At 34.4% G+C, this 20,101-nt stretch overlaps 3 protein-coding genes and 1 long non-coding RNA gene across 8 annotated transcripts in view; 2 read left to right on the top strand and 2 right to left on the bottom strand.

The window, feature by feature from the left end:
- The first annotated feature begins 1,473 nt into the window (after positions 1–1,473).
- On the top strand, positions 1,474–4,633 carry LOC123685109 (protein lethal(2)denticleless). The gene is made up of 3 exons (XM_045624691.1): positions 1,474–1,671; positions 1,726–2,145; positions 2,610–4,633. The coding sequence occupies exons 1-3, from the start codon at positions 1,629–1,631 to the stop codon at positions 3,983–3,985; spliced, it is 1,839 nt and encodes a 612-aa protein (XP_045480647.1). The 5' UTR covers positions 1,474–1,628; the 3' UTR covers positions 3,986–4,633.
- A 368-nt stretch (positions 4,634–5,001) lies between these two features.
- On the top strand, positions 5,002–16,005 carry LOC123685105. Of its 3 annotated transcripts, none has more exons than XM_045624687.1 (5): positions 5,002–5,128; positions 5,738–5,865; positions 12,607–12,836; positions 13,930–14,046; positions 15,652–16,005. In XM_045624687.1, exons 2-5 carry the CDS (start codon positions 5,840–5,842, stop codon positions 15,912–15,914), a joined length of 636 nt encoding a protein of 211 aa, XP_045480643.1. In that variant the 5' UTR covers positions 5,002–5,128; positions 5,738–5,839; the 3' UTR covers positions 15,915–16,005. The 3 variants fall into 3 exon arrangements, with proteins under 3 accessions (XP_045480643.1, XP_045480641.1, XP_045480642.1); XM_045624685.1 differs by lacking the exons at positions 5,002–5,128; positions 5,738–5,865 and adding exons at positions 10,708–10,840; positions 12,105–12,233 and having other exon boundaries at positions 12,609–12,836; XM_045624686.1 differs by lacking the exons at positions 5,002–5,128; positions 5,738–5,865 and adding exons at positions 11,386–11,501; positions 12,105–12,233 and having other exon boundaries at positions 12,609–12,836.
- LOC123685108 lies at positions 7,178–10,763 on the bottom strand. Its single transcript, XR_006748260.1, has 2 exons — positions 10,625–10,763; positions 7,178–7,488 (listed from the first exon to the last, which is right to left on the bottom strand). It is a non-coding gene; the product is annotated as an uncharacterized LOC123685108 (long non-coding RNA).
- Positions 16,006–16,230: 225 nt separating the features above from the next.
- The window catches only part of LOC123685106 (arylalkylamine N-acetyltransferase 1-like), a 35,099-nt gene continuing 31,228 nt past the window's right edge, over positions 16,231–20,101 (bottom strand). For all 3 annotated transcript variants that reach the window (XM_045624689.1, XM_045624690.1, XM_045624688.1), the window contains exons 2-3: positions 19,621–20,084; positions 16,231–16,895 (exon numbers count right to left, since the gene is read on the bottom strand). In XM_045624689.1, coding sequence (XP_045480645.1) covers positions 16,694–16,895; positions 19,621–20,084 — 666 coding nt within the window. In that variant the 3' untranslated portion in view covers positions 16,231–16,693. The remainder of the gene's footprint in view (positions 16,896–19,620; positions 20,085–20,101) is intronic.

The following is a 20,101-nucleotide window of genomic DNA, read 5'->3' as shown; positions in this document are numbered from 1 at the left end:
AATTGATCGAGAACAACTGATTTCAGAATGGAGCCAATACATTCAAAATCTGATAATCTCATCTTTTTTTATTCCTGCTGGGAAAAAAACATCTGTATTGAAGAAAACAGTTGAAAGTGGATAACATATGCATGCATAATTCTGATAAAAATAATTATCATTGAGAACACCTTCAGTTGAAGAATAAATTTGAGATTTCCATAATGTGCGTTAATTCTTTTGCGCAGTGTATTTTGACAGGGAGGTAAAAATAAAATCGAATCGTTGAAGAACCTATAGGTAGATGCAAATTTTGCTAATATGACTCTTTGAAATAATTATTGGGGAGCATTATAATATTTGAAAAGATTTCTTATATGTATGTATTAAATGTTAGTTAATGCCCAATTCCAAAATCGGAATATAATACACGGGTGCTCTTTAACGGTTAAGAGCTGAATTATTCGATTTTTTTTCTATCCAGCGTCATTACTTAGGCTCTATTAGAGCTACATTCTAAAATTATTTGGAAATACACAGGGTGTATATCAAAAATCTATTAGAGTTAGGTACATTTTCAAATTGCTTATGAATACACAAGGTGTACCAAAAAAAATGTAAATGTTATATGTCTTTTCTTATGGAACCCCCTGTTTTTTATTGTGTTTTCAGATTGCATTGAATAAATGAACTCAAGTTTGTTTGAAGTTTCATATACTTAAAACTTAGCGTTTCTGACTTTTGGGATATTTCGGTTTTTCATACAGGGTGGTCCAATGAAAACTCAACACCTCGATTTTCCGAACTAAAATGTGGAAAATCGCTCGGAACCGTCAATTTCTGATTGAAGGGGAGGGAACAAATTTTCCGGTTTTTCCATCCTCGTAACTCCAAAATGGGGGTGAGCACAACCCCTTGATTCTGAATAGGGATGACGGGTTTGCAATAACTTATTTCGAAGATCGTATCCATCAAAATATTCATCGATAATGAATTAACAGCTAAAATAGTGAAAGAGGCAATGTGTAATTTATCTAGAGAAAATTATTCACATCCGGTATCCGGTTTCAAAGGTATTTGGTAATTTTGGTATAGTTAAGTACTCTCCCATATTTAACTCGTCATTTCGTTATCGAATTTTGGAAAAACCTAATGTTTTTCCAAATACCCTTCAATTATTGTGGCCAGCATTCAAGATGCTTTTTCTAAAATAATTGTTTTTTTTTTTGGATAATGGATGATTCGATGATTATTCATAAATTACAATGAAATAAATCAATTGAACTGAAAGAAACACTATTTTCATTGTTCATCATATTATTTCCCGAACTACGAAATTCTTCTGTTTACAATGATCTTCCCTACACTTGAAAACGAATGATGTAGAGGGCGCATCCTACCTTTGAATCGGGAACGCTCTGTAAAGGTTAAGTTCTAATCAATTTTTAACTGTCAATAATGCTTTTCTTTCTATGACTTATACTTCATATTTGCATTCTATGAATTTATATTGAAGTCATGAATACAAACTGTTGAAAATATAAAATTTCCCGCTTATTTCATTATTTTAACCTAGAAGTGAAGTTCAATTACTTGTATTAGGAATTAATTGGTTCGTTAATTACAACAATTGAGTGCAAAATGCAACTATGCATCCAGTAATAAGTCATTGGGATCAACAGTATGGTTATGGTAATCAATATAAAGTTTGTCAACAATCCAAACTAAAAACTGTTTTTATTTTAGCGAAGAACAATTATTTTGAGCCTTATTTGGAACGGTTGAGATGTTTAGGAAATGACAATTTCTCACAATTATATCCTTATGAAGACATTATTCCAGATTCGCCAATTTTTGCTTGTAAATTCTCTGGAAGGACTAATTTCGAACATATTTTGGCACTAGCTAATGAAGATGGTAAAATAGGCATTCAAAACATTAAAAAAGGGCAGGAAAGAATAGGACTACGTGCGCATAATAACGCAATTTTTGATTTAACATGGCTCTTCCAACAGATGAAAATAGTAACTGCCTCAGGAGACCACAGTAGCAAACTTTACGATATTTCAAGTTCTGGAATTAGAGAAGAGACTACTTACTTAAAACATGAAAGATCAGTGAAGACTGTGGCATCTAGTAGAGATGATCCTGGTATATTTGCTACAGGTAATATTAATTAGAATAAGTTGTTTAGTCATTTCAATCAGTGATGTACAGAATTGTTCAAGAATGAAATAAATCATTCACTTCTCAAATGAAATTGACTAGTGAAAAACCAAGGATTAACATATTACTTACCAGAAGGCGTGGAATTTTGAATAATTTTTATGAAAATTAAAATTTACACTAATTTTGTTTATCTTTGATTCACTCGGTTATTGAAAGATAATGGGATGCATTTCCCTCTCTTTCTTTCCTGTTAAATATACTCATTTATTTCTTTTGCATTCTCTATCAAGTTCTGAAGCCTACAAAAGCACATTTGAATTCATAGGAACCTCTAAGCAGTAAAACAATTAGTATGTTTCATTTGAGATGTTCTGGTACTTAATTCAATTCTGAACAGGTATAATTTCACTTTATTTCAGGATGAAAATTGCTAAAGTAAAACTACAATTTCTTTATTTCAGGTGGTCGTGATGGTAATATCATTGTTTGGGATATTCGAGCAGAAAATGCTGCTAATAGTTCTTTAATTGGAAAGAGTGATATCCTCATTAGCAAATCACATGTCACCAAAGCTGTAACACCTTCAAGATCTAAAAAAAATATTGTGTTATGCAGCCAAAATAACTCTGTAACAGGTCTAGTGTTTAAGAATTCTAATACCTTAATATCCTGTGGTGCTGGAGATGGGTGCATTAAGGTATGGGACCTTAGAAAAACACACTATAATAGCAAACGGGATCCCTTACCTAAATATACATTACCTTATCCAGGTAAATCAGCTAGACATGGATACAGTAATCTAGTTATAGATCCTAATAATACCAAACTTTATGTGAATTGTCTTGATAACAACATTTATTGTTATAACATTGGAACATATGACACTACTCCTATAATGACCTACACAGGTCATCAAAATAATACTTTTTACATCAAGTCAGCTCTTAGTAGAGACGGTTCTTATTTAATAAGTGGAAGTAGTGACGAATGCGCATACATTTGGAATTTGAAAAATCCCGAACCGATTTGCAAGTTGACTGGACATACGGCAGAGGTTACTTGTGTTGCATGGTATCAACATGCTGAAATGTGTATTGTGACTTGCTCAGATGATATAAAACACAAGTTGTGGAGAATAGGAACTGAAGACTTACCTGAAAATTTTGAAATTGATGGCCAAGGTAAAACAGAAACTTTGCCTTCATTTAACAAATCGAATAGAATCAATTTGAAGAGAAACCATGCGAACTCACAAATTTTCAAGGAAGTTCCGAAAAAATTCATAAACTCGTGTGAAAAATGCTTATGTGGTACTGACAATGACAGGTTTTGTAAAAGTTGCAATCACTCGAATAAAAGGAAAACCGATGACCAAACGAAAGATCCAAATAAGAGACTTCACAGTCAATTTGGGCCTCGTAAACTGTTTGACAATTTAGTTGATTTACCGAATAATGATCATAATCCTAACAAAAGGAAATTCAGTGATCTTTCCCCCTTGAAGGGTTTACCTAATTTTGTTATAGATGGAGTAGCTCCTCATCTGAATTTTTCGCCACCAAAGAAAAAACATTGTGATTGGCTTACCAAATTAAGAATTGAACATAGTTTTAAGAGGAAAATGTTAGAGAATTCTTGTGATTTAAACTCAAAAATTACTAAAATAGAGACCACACCCAAAAATAAGACCCCAACTAGAACCATAGCACAGAGGAGTCCTCTTCTTAAATATTTTAAAATGACAAATAATAGTTCTAAGTGTGACAAACATTCTTCTGCATTGAAAAAGTGTAATGATTGTGATAGTTTGAATAATATTGATAGTATTCCCAAGTAATATGATTCAAGTGGAGTTCAATTTAAAGTTTTAGACTAGTTAATTTATGCACTTTATTGGTAAATGATATTTATATAACTATTTCATAACTAAGTGTACCTATACAGGATAGTTGATAAATAAACAACTTAACTGTTGCTTACATTTGCTGCAGAAGAAGTGAAATTTTCATTTTATTCTAGCATTTCATATCAATTTCTTTGAATTTTGCAAAAATTCGAATTCAATTTCATTTTAATAATTCATATTTTTGGTAAATTTTCAACTTCTTATTATTCTAACTATCTGTTTCCTTTAGAAAATACAATTATTACTATTATTCATGTCTAATAACATATTAAGATGAAATTAAAATATATGCTTCTAGTAAAACATTCATTAATAGACTGAATTGGAATCTCATGATTCCATACTTCTCAATGTTCAATGTATCGAATTGGCTCATCAAATAATAATATTATGATGTAGTTTTATGTAGTACTTGTCATTAATATTATGCAAATACTAGTTATTGATCTCTCTATTTTATTTTTCTTATGAAATACTGGCATTCATAAAAAATGTCCTTATTACTCATTTGTAAATTTTTGCTGTAAATAGACTGTGTGCTTCGTCAGAAATATTTAATATAAACAATATTTTCCAATTTGAATGTGTTTTATTGGAATTTCTACTTATTTCTCTGTATCTATTTAAAAAACATGCATATTCTTGTCAGTAACCTTTTTTACCTTTTGAGTCAATGCACTTACTGTTGCAATAGGCCATTTAACGATTTATTCAAATCCTATTCAAGGTTTGAACAGCAAAGGCTGTAATTGATAATCAGTACTTATGAGTTATTAATTCTGAAACAATTGTCGTTCCAGTTTAGGTAATTGTTTACCGTTGAAATGAATTTATAATTTAGTCGATAAAGTATCACAAAACATATCTGAGGAAGGAAAAAAAAGCATACTTGAGCAATTTGGCGACCGATATCAATGCAACCATCAAGCTTTTGCAAATTTTATTCATTCGATGTAATGAAATGCACATTACAGATTACACATACCTAGTGACAAGTAGGTCTTGTGAATATTATAGGAATGAGTCGAATTCATTATTTTGTCTTGACGTTTTTTATCTTTGATATCGATCACAGTGAGTTAAAACCATTACTAATTTAAGTAAATAAAATTATTTAGGCGCTTTCTCAATATTCTCGGGAAAAATTCAAAATTTTTATAGGTATTAATTATCCATACAGAATATTCTTTCAGTTAATTATTTCTTAATTTTATTAGTAGATGTTGTAAATAAATTGAAAACTGAAAACATTATTCAAAAGGCAAAATTTGGTTAGATATGAATTCCGTGAAAATGGATGTTCGAAATTTTGTTTATTTTTGAAATTACGATAGAAATGAAATTTTGCAGAATATTCAGAAAATAACCCAAGATTTTCGTAACAGATCCGACTTGTTGAAATTTAGTTTGTACTTTTCATGTGAAATACTCGATTATTTATGACGAATTTCAGGAGGCGCTCAATAACCACACAATGAGTGAACAAGAGCTCAAAAGCTTAAGAGCGGCTTATAGTTCATAAGTGACATTCTAGTAATCTGCAAAAGTTTAACTTCACCTCTCTGACCAGCGTTTTTGAGATCCCTCCTCAACTTATTTCTGAAACTCTTAAGGCCAAGTTAATACTTTTCTCGATTTTTTCTCTTCTGAAAATTTAAGATAAAATCACAGAATTTGTTCCAGCCTTCTCTTTGGAATGTATTTACTGCCCCACGCATTCTACGGAGGATGAATGCAAGGAAATGGATATGACACAAATTTGCATTAACGAAACGAAATGCGGATATGCAAGATTCATTGAAGAAAAAAAAGGTAACGCGAAATTACTATCATCATAATTATTGGAAGCAAGTTTTGTGAACTAAACGCTGTTTACATTAGCGATTATACTGTAGTGATTCTATGCATGCCCGAGAGGTGGCGCAACTGGCTTCGCGGCACAGTCTAGCGCGGCACCATAAGACTCACCGTACTAGGGCAGAGTCATCCCTCCACGATGGAATGGCAGGGTGTCTTGGGCAGAAATCGCTGTAACAATTTGATTCTCTCTAGTGGGGTACATTCCCATAGCTCTTGTTTTTCTCACACAGGCTAGCCATTGTACTTTGTCGAGGATCTTATTCGTAAATCATTCAACCATAGAATATTTTTAAAATTATAATTAGTCTGTCATCTGATTTTAATTTTCCAGATATCGGAGAACTCTACCCCCATCATTGGCTCATCAAATAATAATATTATGAAGTAGTTTTTATGTAGTACTTGTCATTAATATTATGCAAATACTAGTTATTGATCTCTCTATTTTATTTTTCTTATGAAATACTGACATTCATTAAAAATGTCCTTATTACTCATTTGTAAATTTTTGCTGTAAATAGACTGTGTGCTTCGTCAGAAATATTTAATATAAACAATATTTTCCAATTTGAATGTGTTTTATTGGAATTTCTACTTATTTCTCTGTATCTATTTAAAAAACATGCATATTCTTGTCAGTAACCTTTTTTACCTTTTGAGTCAATGCACTTACTGTTGCAATAGGCCATTTAACGATTTATTCAAATCCTTCAAATTATTCGGTGATGTTCATGAAGCACAAGTGAATCATGTCAATTTTCACTTGGGAGTATGCACAGACTTTTCTTCTTCTATCCTTCATAAAAATGACAATTTCTTGAAAGTGTTCTGAGTACAAAAGGTCCTTCGTGCCAACTCAGTGATCCCTGCCTTATACACCTCCATACCAGAGGGTAGAACGGTTGGGTTTCTGTCCGGTGCCGTTCTGCAGATAATTAAGCAACGTACAACGCCATCTCTCGATTTATCAAAGAGACTACTGGTATACCTTAATATCTGGCGTTCTACTGGGCCGATTTCGATGAACTTTGATTTGGGGATTCAATTTGGGTCATAATTTTTAACACAGGAATTTTAGCAAGTACGAAAAAGCAGGAAATATTATAACACACCATTGTCAGAGGAATTTTGGACGATAAGTGGCCAACATTGAACGTTAAATAGATGACACTTCAGGTGTAGCACCTCGTACACGTGAAAAAACAGTTTTGGAGTGGCAAGAACGGATTTATGAAGGAGGTAATATTAATTAAACAAACTGAATTCAATTATGGATTTTTCATTACCAATAAAATCGTAATATAAATAATTCATTTAAAATAAATTTATATTAGTATGTATTCCTAATTTGAAAATTCATCCTTCTGCTCCTCCTTCAGCACCACCCCCTCCCCCTGCATCACCTCCTTCTCCTTGCATGTTGCGCCAAACGATAAAGCCAATGATAACGTTGAAAGCAACAATTTGAAATATTGGATTATTAGTGAATTCGACGCAATTGTCACTCACGTAATCCATGTTTTCATAAGATGAAAATGTCACATCGATGGAATTGCAGGATACTTAGACGTTACCTATAATTGTAAATGAAAATAGTTAAGTAGTGGTAGGCGAAAAAGAATTTGAATGGAAAGTTTCAGCACTGTTCAACATGGTCGAATTACGATCATAACATTGAGAACATCACAAAAGAAGGATATGAGATTACATCATTCTCGTCTCCTACAATTATATACTAATCGAAAAAGAAACTGCAACACCCATATGCAGCTGTTTAAATTTTAAATTGATTTTGGTGAAACAAAGATAGTATAGCAAGGAGTAAATGATTGAAATTTGGAAAAAAAACGAAGGGTTTACAATTTTTTTTAATAAATTTGTCAATGATGTGTTTGTCCATCGCGATTATCTATCTATACATTCTCCAACATGTCCCGGCATTGATGCAATAAGATGGTCTATTTCTTCTTGAGGGGTACTATCCCAAGCTAACTGTACTTCACTACTTCATGTCTCAGAGCCGCCAAAGTCCGTGGGGTCTGGGATAAATTTCCAAGCCTTCTAACCATAATGTCCAAACATGCTCTAAGGGCGTAAGATCAAGGGATCTGGGCGGCCATGGCAAAAGATCCACATGGGTCGCTTCGAAAAAGTTTAAACTAATTATCTTGATGAAATATTGGATTCTCGAGCCGGTTATAGTAAGGGAGAACATATGGCTCCACCATTTCTTGAAGGTAATGCAGCGCTGTCATGTTATCTCGGTTAAAGACTAAAGGTGACCTACTTGCATGTGCAACAGCACCCCATACCATAACGCTTACTGTTCGGTGTACATGACACTCAACATCAAACTGAGGTTCAGGTCTTTCTCCCCGACGTCGTCTAACCCTTTTTCGGCCATCATGTGCACCCAAGGAGAATCGAGATTCTTCCGAAAAGACGAACTGATGCTATTCCACATTCCAATGTTGACGTTTTCTGTACCTCTGTAATCGTTGCCGGCAATGCGTAACCGTCAGAGGTTGAGCATGGAGCTGGATGTTGCAGTTTCTTTGTCAGTTAGTATACTAACTCAGAATTCAGATAATCTAGACATATTCCTTTTTAACATGTCTACGTTTACACCCCTTTACTCGATGTGATGTTGAAAAGGGAATTGATTTAATGACTGCATCTATTGCCTTTGTTTAACTAATCAGGGCCCCCGCAAGGGTCATCAACGCCGGCGTGCCGAAAATATTTTGGCGCCCCTTAAGGGGGGAAAGTGGAGAAAATCGTCGCAGGATAATCGGCAAAAAATGTTTCAGTTTTTGTTAGGAATTTATTTGTAGAAGGGTTAAAAAAACTATCAGCAACCTTTATTGAATGCCTTAAGAACTTTATGCTGTCAGTTGTTGCATAATACATTTTTTAAATGTTTCATTATTTTATTCAAGCATTCGATCAAAACCGCATTTTATTTTAATTCTGTAATGAAACTGCAGAGTTTTCGAAACCTGAGCTTTATTCTTCTTTAAATTATTCATAATATTATATTAAAATATTAATATTATTATTAATAATTATTAAATATTATTCCATACTCCCAGCCATCTTCTCCCTTTGTTGAAGTCTAGCTTTTTTTTGCTCTCGAAATTTTGCATCAGAAGGTCGTTTTCTCTTGTATGGCTCCTAGAATTTAAGAAAAACTTGATCCAAAATTGGTAAGGACATTCACCCATGATTCACTTTGCGCCATCCCTTTGAGAATAACCCGTATGTTTTCATTTTTATGAATTTAAACCTTAAATCCGAGCCTTTAAACCTAAACGGAGTTAATATTAATAATAATAATAAGTTAAGACCGATCTGAAGCACATACCCTGTTTCTGTTATAATAATTAATTTTTGGCAAAGGTGAAATATAATTTTTTTAGAATGTCAAACGGCTACGAACATCAAATAAATAATACAGATCCAGGGTGCATATTAAAAAAAAAATTAAGTATAATATGATGGTGGCCCCAGGTAACAAATTCAAAATATCAAAGTCGATTCAATTTTTTCACGATTACAAACAATACTTCCCTATTTGAAGCAAATAAAAATAATATTATAGTATATAGGTATGGGCTAATTTAGGATGTGCACCATTTTGAACAGAAAAAAAATATAGAATTTTATAGACTAATAGAAATGCTAATACTGTATGTGGATAGGTACTTACCATTTCATAAAATTTAATTTAATCACAACAAGAAACAGTAAAACAAACCATAATTACACAAAATACAAATCTTTCCAATTATCTGAGTATTTTAATTTTTTGCGTCTTGACCTCAACCCCTAAACGTTTCGAAACAAAATAACTATTCTTTGGATAGGTTTCTGCTGTTATAGCATAGCAAGCAGATTATGGTAGTTTCAGAAATTCTCTGTAACATGTAGTATTTTTCCTACAGATGGTGGCGAAAGTTTCAGTAATTCCCCTGGCTAAAAGCTATCGCTTCGGTATTTATGATTGTTTATGTGTACCATATGCGTTTTAGTGATGATCGAAGAAATGGTGCCCGCCGTCCGGTGCAAGATGGTCCATAAAGAAATCCCGTACCGACAAAGGGATGATTATTTATGATTTGTTTACTCGAAAAGAATCGTATAATTGCAATCTGTGGCCGAGGTTATTTTATAGGGATTGTGACGTTCGGGAACTTGTTTGGATGTGTAAAAGATGTCTTTGCACGTTTAAAATTGTTGAAAAAATAAAAAAAATCTTTTTCAAAAACCTTTGGTCTTTCGGATTTTCATGCGGTCTATAAGAGATTTTGGCGCCGCTTAAGAGTGGCGCCCGCGTGCGGTGCACGCGTTGAACGCGCGGTTGCGGGGGCCCTGTAACTAATTGGATGGATTTCATCTCTGTTCCTCTTGTTGGATATGAACAATATCAAGACGTATCTTTGCCAATAGTATACAGAGTGAGTTTTAAGAATGGAAAATCTGAATTATCTCGGAAACGAATTGCACGATTTTTAAAGATTTTGGTGTGCAAGAACCTTGAGATATTACAAAATGTAATCCTTTGCGTTTAATAGACCAATTCCTTAGAAACAGTTCGAAATAGTTATCGTTGCTACATTTCTATGTTCATTACTTGAAGAAAACCGGAATAATTTTCAATAAATATTTTAACGCATAAAATTCTATAATAAAACTAGAATAAATATTTACCTGATCTTGAGACAAGTACACAGTAACATAAAACGAAAAATTTTTGTGGTAATATTCGAGATGTAACGAAGATTTGACAACCAAACTATAGCAATCAACTTGACGGAATTACTGACATTGCATTATGGCTAGTGAAAATGAAAAACATTGGTTTTTTTGATTCTTCTATTCAACGGTTGATTTTCATTTCAATTTTTACACCCATAATAGAATTAGGTGAGTGAAAATTTAATGATATTTATAAGATTAAAACTGGGACCAAAAGGCTATACCTACTGATGTGTCCCATGAACATTTTTTGCAGTTGAATTATTTCACTTTTGAGCTGAAGGACTTAGGTCAATTGCCTTAAATACAGTTATTTATTTTATTTTTTCATTTATTTTATTTCACTTAATATAAAATTCTACTTTGTCCCATTGAAACTTTAAAAAACACTTTTAATGCAAAAAGACTTTTATAAGACTTGTTTCAGAATAGGAGTTATCTGAACAAAAATCAGCATTTTTTGAAATAAAGCCTATTCAAGGTTTGAACAGCAAAGGCTGTAATTGATAATCAGTACTTATGAGTTATTAATTCTGAAACAATTGTCGTTCCAGTTTAGGTAATTGTTTACCGTTGAAATTAATTTATAATTTAGTCGATAAAGTATCACAAAACATATCTGAGGAAGGAAAAAAAACGCATACTTGGGCAATTTGGCGACCGATATCAATGCAACCATCAAGCTTTTGCAAATTTTATTCATTCGATGTAATGAAATGCACATTACAGATTACACATACCTAGTGACAAGTAGGTCTTGTGAATATTATAGGAATGAGTCGAATTCATTATTTTGTCTTGACGTTTTTTATCTTTGATATCGATCACAGTGAGTTAAAACCATTACTGATTTCAGTAAATATTCTTATACTTTCTCAATACTCTCGGGAAAAATTCAAAATTTTTATAGGTATTAATTATCCATACAGAATATTCTTTCAGTTAATTATTTCTTAATTTTATTAGTAGATGTTGTAAATAAATTGAAAACTGAAAACATTATTCAAAAGGCAAAATTTGGTTAGATATGAATTCCGTGAAAATGGATGTTCGAAATTTTGTTTATTTTTGAAATTACGATAGAAATGAAATTTTGCAGAATATTCAGAAAATAACCCAAGATTTTCGTAACAGATCCGACTTGTTGAAATTTAGTTTGTACTTTTCATGTGAAATACTCGATTATTTATGACAAATTTCAGGAAGCGCTCAATAAACACACAATGAATGAACAAGAGCTCAAAAGCTTAAGAACGGCTTATAGTTCATAAGTGACTTTCTCGTAATCTGCAAAAGTTTAACTTCACCTCTCTGACCAGCGTTTTTGAGATCCCACCTCAACTTATTTCTGAAACTCTTAAGGCCAAGTTAATACTTTTCTCGATTTTTTCTCTTCTGAAAATTTAAGATAAAATCACAGAATTTGTTCCAGCCTTCTCTTTGGAATGTATTTACTGCCCCACGCATTCTACGGAGGATGAATGCAAGGAAATGGATATGACACAAATTTGCATTAACGAAACGAAATGCGGATATGCAAGATTCATTGAAGAAAAAAAAGGTAACGCGAAATTACTATCATCCTAATTATTGAAAGCAAGTTTTGTGAACTAATCCTGCGAATAGCGATTATACTGTAGTGATTCTATGCATGCCCGAGAGGTGGCGCTACTGGCTTCGCTGCACAGTCTAGCGCGGCACCACAAGACTCACCGTACTACGGCAGAGTCATCCCTCCACGATGGAATGGCAGGGTGTCTTGGGCAGAAATCGCTGTAACAATTTGATTCTCTCTAGTGGGGTACATTCCCATAGCTCTTGTTTTTCTCACACAGGCTAGCCATTGTACTTTGTCGAGGATCTTATTCGTAAATCATTCAACCATAGAATATTTTTAAAATTATAATTAGTCTGTCATCTGATTTTAATTTTCCAGATATCGGAGAACTATATCCCCATCATTTAAGCAAGCAAATCCTCAGCGTGACCGTGAAAAAGGGATGTATGGACGAGGACTATTGTACGAAACTTCAGCAAAAACGTGATACTTCGCTCGAATCTCCTGATATTTCGACCAAATCTCCTGATACTTCGACCAAATCTCCTGGTACTCCGTTCAAATCTCCTGAATGTATCTTTTGTGAGGAGGATCTTTGCATTTTGCGTAAGCCAATCTTAACAAACGATAATCAGATTAAGTTATTTTTGAGGTCGATTTGCTAGAGCTCAGCTTTTCAGAACTATCGCCATTTTTCATCGTTTTCATGAGGATATCTTCTATATTGTTGGAAAATCTTACAATACCCTTAACTATCATATTGTAAGGGTTAAGAACTGGTCCTGATACTGTAACAGCCCATTCACGCAATTTGGTTTCGTCGATTCCGGTATTTTCGACGTCAAAGATGAACCACACACTGGAAGGTCAAATGTAGATAAAATCATTTGGAACCATTTGCATAAAGCTGGTCTCAATAAGAAACAAGATATAAGGGTACCACACGAGTTAACGCAAAATAACATCATGGACCGAATTTCCATCTGCGAATCTCTGCTGAATCGTAACAAATTCGACCAATTTTGGAAACGGTTGGTGACTGGTGATGAAAAGTGGATCACTTACGACAACGTCAAGTGAAAACGGTCGAGGTCGAAACGCGGTGAGCCGTCGAAAATGGTGACCAAGCTAGAATTGACGGCCAGGAAGGTTTTGCTGTGTGTTTGGTGGGATTATCAGGGAATTATATGCTATGAGCTGCTTCCCTACGGCACAACTGTTGACTCGGAACTATACTGTTGGACCGTCTGAAGGAAGCAATCACCCAGATCGGCCAGATTCGGCCAATAGGAGAGGAATTGTGTTCCATCAAGACAAGGCTAGGTCACACATATTGATAGTGACTCGTCAGGAGCTCCGGGAGCTTGGTTGGAAGGTTCTTGTCCATCCACCTTATAGTCCGGACCTGGCCCCAAGTGATTACCATTTGTTTCTGTCCATGGCGAACAATTTTGCTGGTGAAAAATTCGCTTCAACAGAGGCTTGTGAAAATCGATATTACCTTCGAAATGGAAACAACTTATCGAACAAAACGGCGCGTAATTGACCTAAATTAATTGAAGTATTTTATTTCATGCACTTTGTATAAGCTTTGTGTAAAAGTTGCGGGAAAACGATTGGAGGGAATTAGCTGATTGGCCCATATCATTTGATTAATAAAGTACTTAAATTCTTATTGAACATATCTTGTAATCTTCAGAGTTCCCAATCCTTTGTGTGGAGTGCAATGAAGTAGAAGATAAGTACTGTCCAATAAAAACGGAACCATTCGTGTCTTGTCCAACCGGCGAGGTTTGCTCTAGACAGATGGTTAAGGGTAGGTACTTACGTAATAATTTACGAATACAATCAATATCATTTCATAATTTTAATAAGCGCTTGATGCACGTTTCCACCATAAAGTTGTCATCATCAGAAACCTCAGATTAGGTTATAACTATCTACTTAATAACGGGTGTTTTTTTTTGGAGGTATATAACTTTAAGTTGGCATTACTGTTCAAGATGGCGACCGATTTAACAGCTGTCAAGTGATTTATTCTCAGTTTGGTTTGGCAATTCATAATAAATAGACTCACGCCTGAACATCGCTTGCAAATAGTGCAATTTTATTTCGAAAATAATGGTTCTGTGCGGAATACGTATCGCGCACTACGTCCATTTTATCGTCGACAAAATCGTCCATCAGAGCAGTTAATTCGATTAACCATGGAACGTTTTCGCACCACGTTTAATCTTATTGATAACTAGCATTCCCAAAGACGCCGTACGGTGCGTACAGAAGAAGCTATTGCTGCTGTAAAGCGTAGCATTGAGGAAGACCCGAATGAGTCTATCCGCCATCGAGCACAGGAATTGGATCTGTGTCCATCCACTTTATGGAAGATTTTGCGGAAGAATCTTGGTTTGCGTGCTTAAAAAATCCAACTCGTGCAAGAATTGAAGCCAAACGATCATCAAGTAAGGCGTAGATTCGTCGAATGAGCCCAAAATGAGATTGCCGTTGTTCCCGATTTTCATAAGCGAATTTTGTTTAGCGATGAAGCGCACTTCTGGTTGAATGGCTACGTCAACAAACAAAACTGCCGCATTTGGAGTGAAGCTAATCCTCAAGTGTATGTCGAAACACCGTTGCATCCAGAAAAACTAACTGTTTGGTGCGCTTTATGGGCTGGTGGAATCATTGGCCCGTACTTCTTCGAAAACGACGATGGCCAGAACGTTACAGTCAATGGTGATCGGTATAGAGCCATGATTACTAACTTTTTCAGTCCTGAATTGAACAACCATGATGTCCAGGAACTGTGGTTCCAACAAGACGGCGCAACATGTCACACAGCTCGTGCCACAATCGATTTATTGAAAGACACGTTTGGTGACCGCCTAATTTCACGTTTTGGACCTGTGAATTGGCCTCCAAGATCTTGTGATTTAACACCGCTAGACTACTTTCTTTGGGCTATGTAAAGTCATTGGTCTATGCGGATAAGCCACAAACCCTTGACCATTTGGAAGACAACATTCGCCGCGTTATTGCCGATATACGGCCACAAATGTTGGAAAAAGTCATCGAAAATTGGACGTCCAGATTGGACTGCATCCGAGCTAGCCGTGGCGGTCATATGCCAGAAATCATATTTAAAATGTAATGCCACAAGATTATCATGCGGGTAAATACAATTCATGTCAATCGAATAATCCATCGTTGTTTAATTGCAATTTAAAGTTCTATAGCTCTAAAAAAAACACCCTTTACTTATTTCCGTAGTAGTTGCGGAACACCTTGTATCTCAATGTCAATTTTTTTTACATATCAGTGTTTTCTTATTTTTTCTTCTCCATTCATTGAATATTCCTTGGTTTTGGAATATTCTTCGAGATAAATATGAAACGTGAAAATTTTTCACTGTTTTTCCTTTCAGCGGAGAATTACACTCAAAAAAGAGGCTGTATGGATCCAGCACGCTGTCAAAATGATCATCTTTGTGAATATTGTAACAATGATATATGCTGGACTGATCCAATTAAATCGCCCTTTCAAAAACACCTTGAAGTCGTTGAGGAAAATAAAACGATGCGAGCAAAACATGCAAAAGTTACCCCCCATAATAATTCCGACATTCAAAAGTTGAGCTCTCGTTTGATTATCATTGTGGTTGTGAACTTGTACGTAGTATTGATATAATTTAATTCATGAATAGACATATAATGTGTAAAATAGTCTGTGTTGGTTTTTGTGTAACTAACAAATTCAGAAGTGTAATAAAATTATAGATTTAAAAGAAAAATTTAACTAAAATTGAATAATCAATAAATAGTATAATGAGTATCAAGAAGATATCAGATAAAATCACAGAATAATATTTCGTTATTACCTACCTATTAATCATGTTCTTCTTCTCAACAATTGTCACTTATTGTAAATCGACTAATTATATCCTAAAATGGTAGGAAAAGGGAATTGATTGTAGGAATATGGATGGCAGAAATAAAATTGATAATTATGGATATTTTATCACACCTATATTGAGCAAATATACCAATAAATAGATAAAATTAATGAGCACTTATATCTAATTCAACATGAACAGAATATATAAGTTATCAGTTATGAAAATAGAAAAAGACCAAAAATAGATATACAAAAGTATACATTCATCGTTGATATAATATATAACACGTTCAATCGATAAAATATGTAATATTTAGATATTTAGCTGAACATTTATATTGTTAATGAACTGAACCTTGTTACTTTCCAATAAATACAAATAAGTTTTTGTTTGATTTCTAGTTATTTATCTTCAAAAATATACCTTGTCAACATATCTGAATTCGAATCATTGAATTTTAAAAAATTTTCACAACCCTGTTTTTTATATGATATTTCAATGTGCAAATTGAAATAAATTTCATTTCTTCAAAATGTGTAAATTCATTGCGTAGAGAAATGTATCAGAAAATTTAATTTTCTAATTTTTGTACATACACAGTGTACTCTTCATGGGGTTTCTTAGGATCGAATACTATCTTGTCATCAATTTTATAGTCGCTGTACTTCAGGGAATATACTTTCTCGAAACCTAGCCTCTTCATGATTTGCGCTGAAAAATAACTGGTGCATTCAACGTACATTAGCTTGCATCCTTTCTCTATAGCGATCTTTCTGCAAAAAAAAAACATGAATCATCAATAGTAGTTTTCAGGCCCTACTATTGGATTGTTAAATTTGTTATCTTATGATTTGATGATTCCAAATGAAACAATACCTCTATCTCTTTCCGAAAATTTCCGTTCTCCAAAATTTTCATTATTTCCAGAAGATGATTGAACAATATAAAACCATGGTACGTTGGTGATGACTACCCTCATTTTGAAGATCTTTTCGAGTGCTATCTGATACTTAAATTTCGCTTCAAAATTCGATCGATAACAAAATAACAGGTAAAAGAGTGGAAGTAAAGGGTGTTTTTTTAGAGATATAGAACTGTAAATTGCAATAAAACAACGATGGATTATTCGATTGACATGAATTTTATTCATCCTCAGGATAATCTTGTGGCATTACATTTTAAATATGATTTCTGGCATATGAGCGCCACGTCTGGCTCGGATGTAGTCCAATCTGGACGTCCAATTTTCGATGACTTTTTCCAACATTTGTGGCCGTATATCGGCAATAACAAGGCGAATGTTGTCTTCCAAATGGTCAAGGGTTTGTGGCTTTTCCGCATAGACCAATGACTTTACATAGCCCCACAGAAAGTAGTCAAGCGGTGTTAAATCACAAGATCTTGGAGGCCAATGCACAGGTCCAAAACGTGAATTTAGGCGGTCACCAAACGTGTCTTTCAATAAATCGATTGTGGCACGAGCTGTGTGACATGTTGCGCCGTGTTGTTGGAACCACAGCTCCTGGACTTCATGGTTGTTCAATTCAGGAATGGAAAAGTTAGTAATCATGGCTCTATACCGATCACCATTGACTGTAACGTTCTGGCCATCATCGTTTTTGAAGAAGAACTTCACTCCAGATGCGGCAGTTTGTTTGTTGACGTAGCCATTCAACCAGAAGTGCGCTTCATCGCTAAACAAAATTCGCTCATGAAAATCGGGAACAACGGCAATCTCAGAACCATTATTTTCGAAATAAAATTGCACTTTTTGCAAGCGTTTTTCAGGCGTGAGTCTATTCATGATGAATTGCCAAACCAAACTGAGAATAAATCACTTGACAGCTGATAAATCGGTTGCCATCTTGAACAGTAATGCCAACTTAAAGTTATATACCTCGAAAAAAAACACCCTTTACTTACTACTAAATAACTTCGAAATGTGTCGGATACGAATAATATTCTCGAGATAAATTCCACATTGTCTCTTTCACTATTTTCGCTGTTATTTCATTATCGATGGATATTTTGAAGCGAAATTTAAGGTTCAGATAAGATGAGATAAGATAAGATCTTCAAAATTTGTTATCGCAACATTCCTCATCCTTCAAAATCTAGGGGTTGTGCTCACCCCCGTTAGGGGGTTGAAATTACGGGGATAGAAAAAACGGAAAAGTTGCTCCCCCTCGAATCAGAAGTTGACGGGTCCGAGCGATTTTCCACATTTTCATTTTAAAGTCGAAAAATCGAGGTGTTAAGTTTTCGTTGAACCACCATGTATATATTTCTGTGGTGTACACGGGCGCATTATGAAAATTGTTTTGGTATATCCGGTTCGAGAGGAAGGTCGTTAGCAAACTCGAACGTTCGAAAATTCCATTTTCGTCGTCTACGAGAAGCACGTTATCGAGAAGGGTGCGTAAATAAAGGAGGTTTGACCTTGGAGAAAAGCAACAGGTCCTTGACCCCAAATAGGGAGGATCATTATTCCAGACGTACTCTGTTTATATTCCTATTCTGGTAAGGTGGAACTGGAAATATATCTGATATCAAAGATGTTGATTATCTTATTTGATATTTTGCAAGTTTGTTGTCATTCTCATTGAGAATAGTGGCCTATTAGACTTTCATGAAAAACTAATCATAATTTTGAGCTGAAAATTTGCATATCAGGGTATGAGACAATGATCTTTCTCCCTAAATATTTTCAGATCTCTACAACTTCCGGTTATACCGGAAAGAGGCTACTACTTCCTTATTTCAAATGGCACACCCAGTATATTGTTAGATAACTTTTTTGTTGACAATTTTGGCAATATGGCATAGGTACCTTGGGTAAAAACTCAACGGTTCATGAGTTAATGGAATGCTTATGAAAAAAATGGTGGAGATGGAGGACCTACATTTCTTTGAATATTTCGGCAGAAAAAGCTTTTTTCTTTAATTTTTTTCTTTTTCGCTTCTGCAAATACGTAGTATTATAAGACTGTTTGCGGTTTGGACCGAAAATGTACAAGGTGTTTATAAGGAGATCATGAACCTGGACAACTCAAATTCATCAAAACTCAATATTTTCAAATTTTTATTATTTCAGTCGATTCTACGTACAAAAATAGTATGGGTTACTCAAGCAAACCCTATACTCAAAATGAATACTCTAGGAGTTGTCGAGGAAGAATTTTAAATGAGGAAAAACCGCAATTTCTTACACAGAAATAAACTAAAATTCGATGTTTCCTAAACTGAATTTGGCATTTCGAGAATTGTAATGAATTATTCGTAATTGAAAATTGTATTGGTTTATGGATTTCTCAACAATCCCAACGAAAAATTAATTATAATTCATGAAATGTAAAATTTATTTATTATTTAGTTATCCAAACATCGAATTTAAGTTTTTTTCTATGTTTTCCGGGAGTCAAAGACTACTCCTAGAGCTAGGTACTTGCTCTAACTTCGGTAGACTCCAAAGTACTTTTCAGATGTATAATTTCTTACCTAGTTTCATCGACCAGTCTTGTTGCCACTCCTCTACCTCTCATGCAGGGATCAACGGAGATGATCTTCACAGTCATCGCTTTCTCAATATCAGGATATTTTCCAAAAATATCACATTGGACAGTATTATAGAGAAGAAAATCCAATATCAATTGGAACTTTTCACTGTCGACGCAAGATTTCTCGTTTGGCTCATGTCTAGAAACAACACCGTTCATCGAGAAAGCTACCAGTTTACCATTAGACACAGCCTTGACAGAAGTTCCTTCTTCCAGTGTGGACAAGATATAAGCTTCCAGATCTGGACACTTGCCATCTGTCCCAGTTAGGCCAATGTATTCGTTGAGAGGTTCATCACGGTTGAAAAATCGTCTTGCCAAGTCTATGACGTCATCTTTATCTTCGTCTTCCACAAGTTTGATTTCGATATCACCATCCGTCGAGTCTTGGGACATACTGCGAACCTGAAACAACAAATTAA

The sequence above is a fragment of the Harmonia axyridis genome, chromosome 7 (assembly GCF_914767665.1).
Source record: "Harmonia axyridis chromosome 7, icHarAxyr1.1, whole genome shotgun sequence".
NCBI classification, from domain to species: Eukaryota; Metazoa; Arthropoda; class Insecta; order Coleoptera; family Coccinellidae; genus Harmonia; species Harmonia axyridis.
This window is presented reverse-complemented; position numbering and strand designations above follow the sequence as displayed.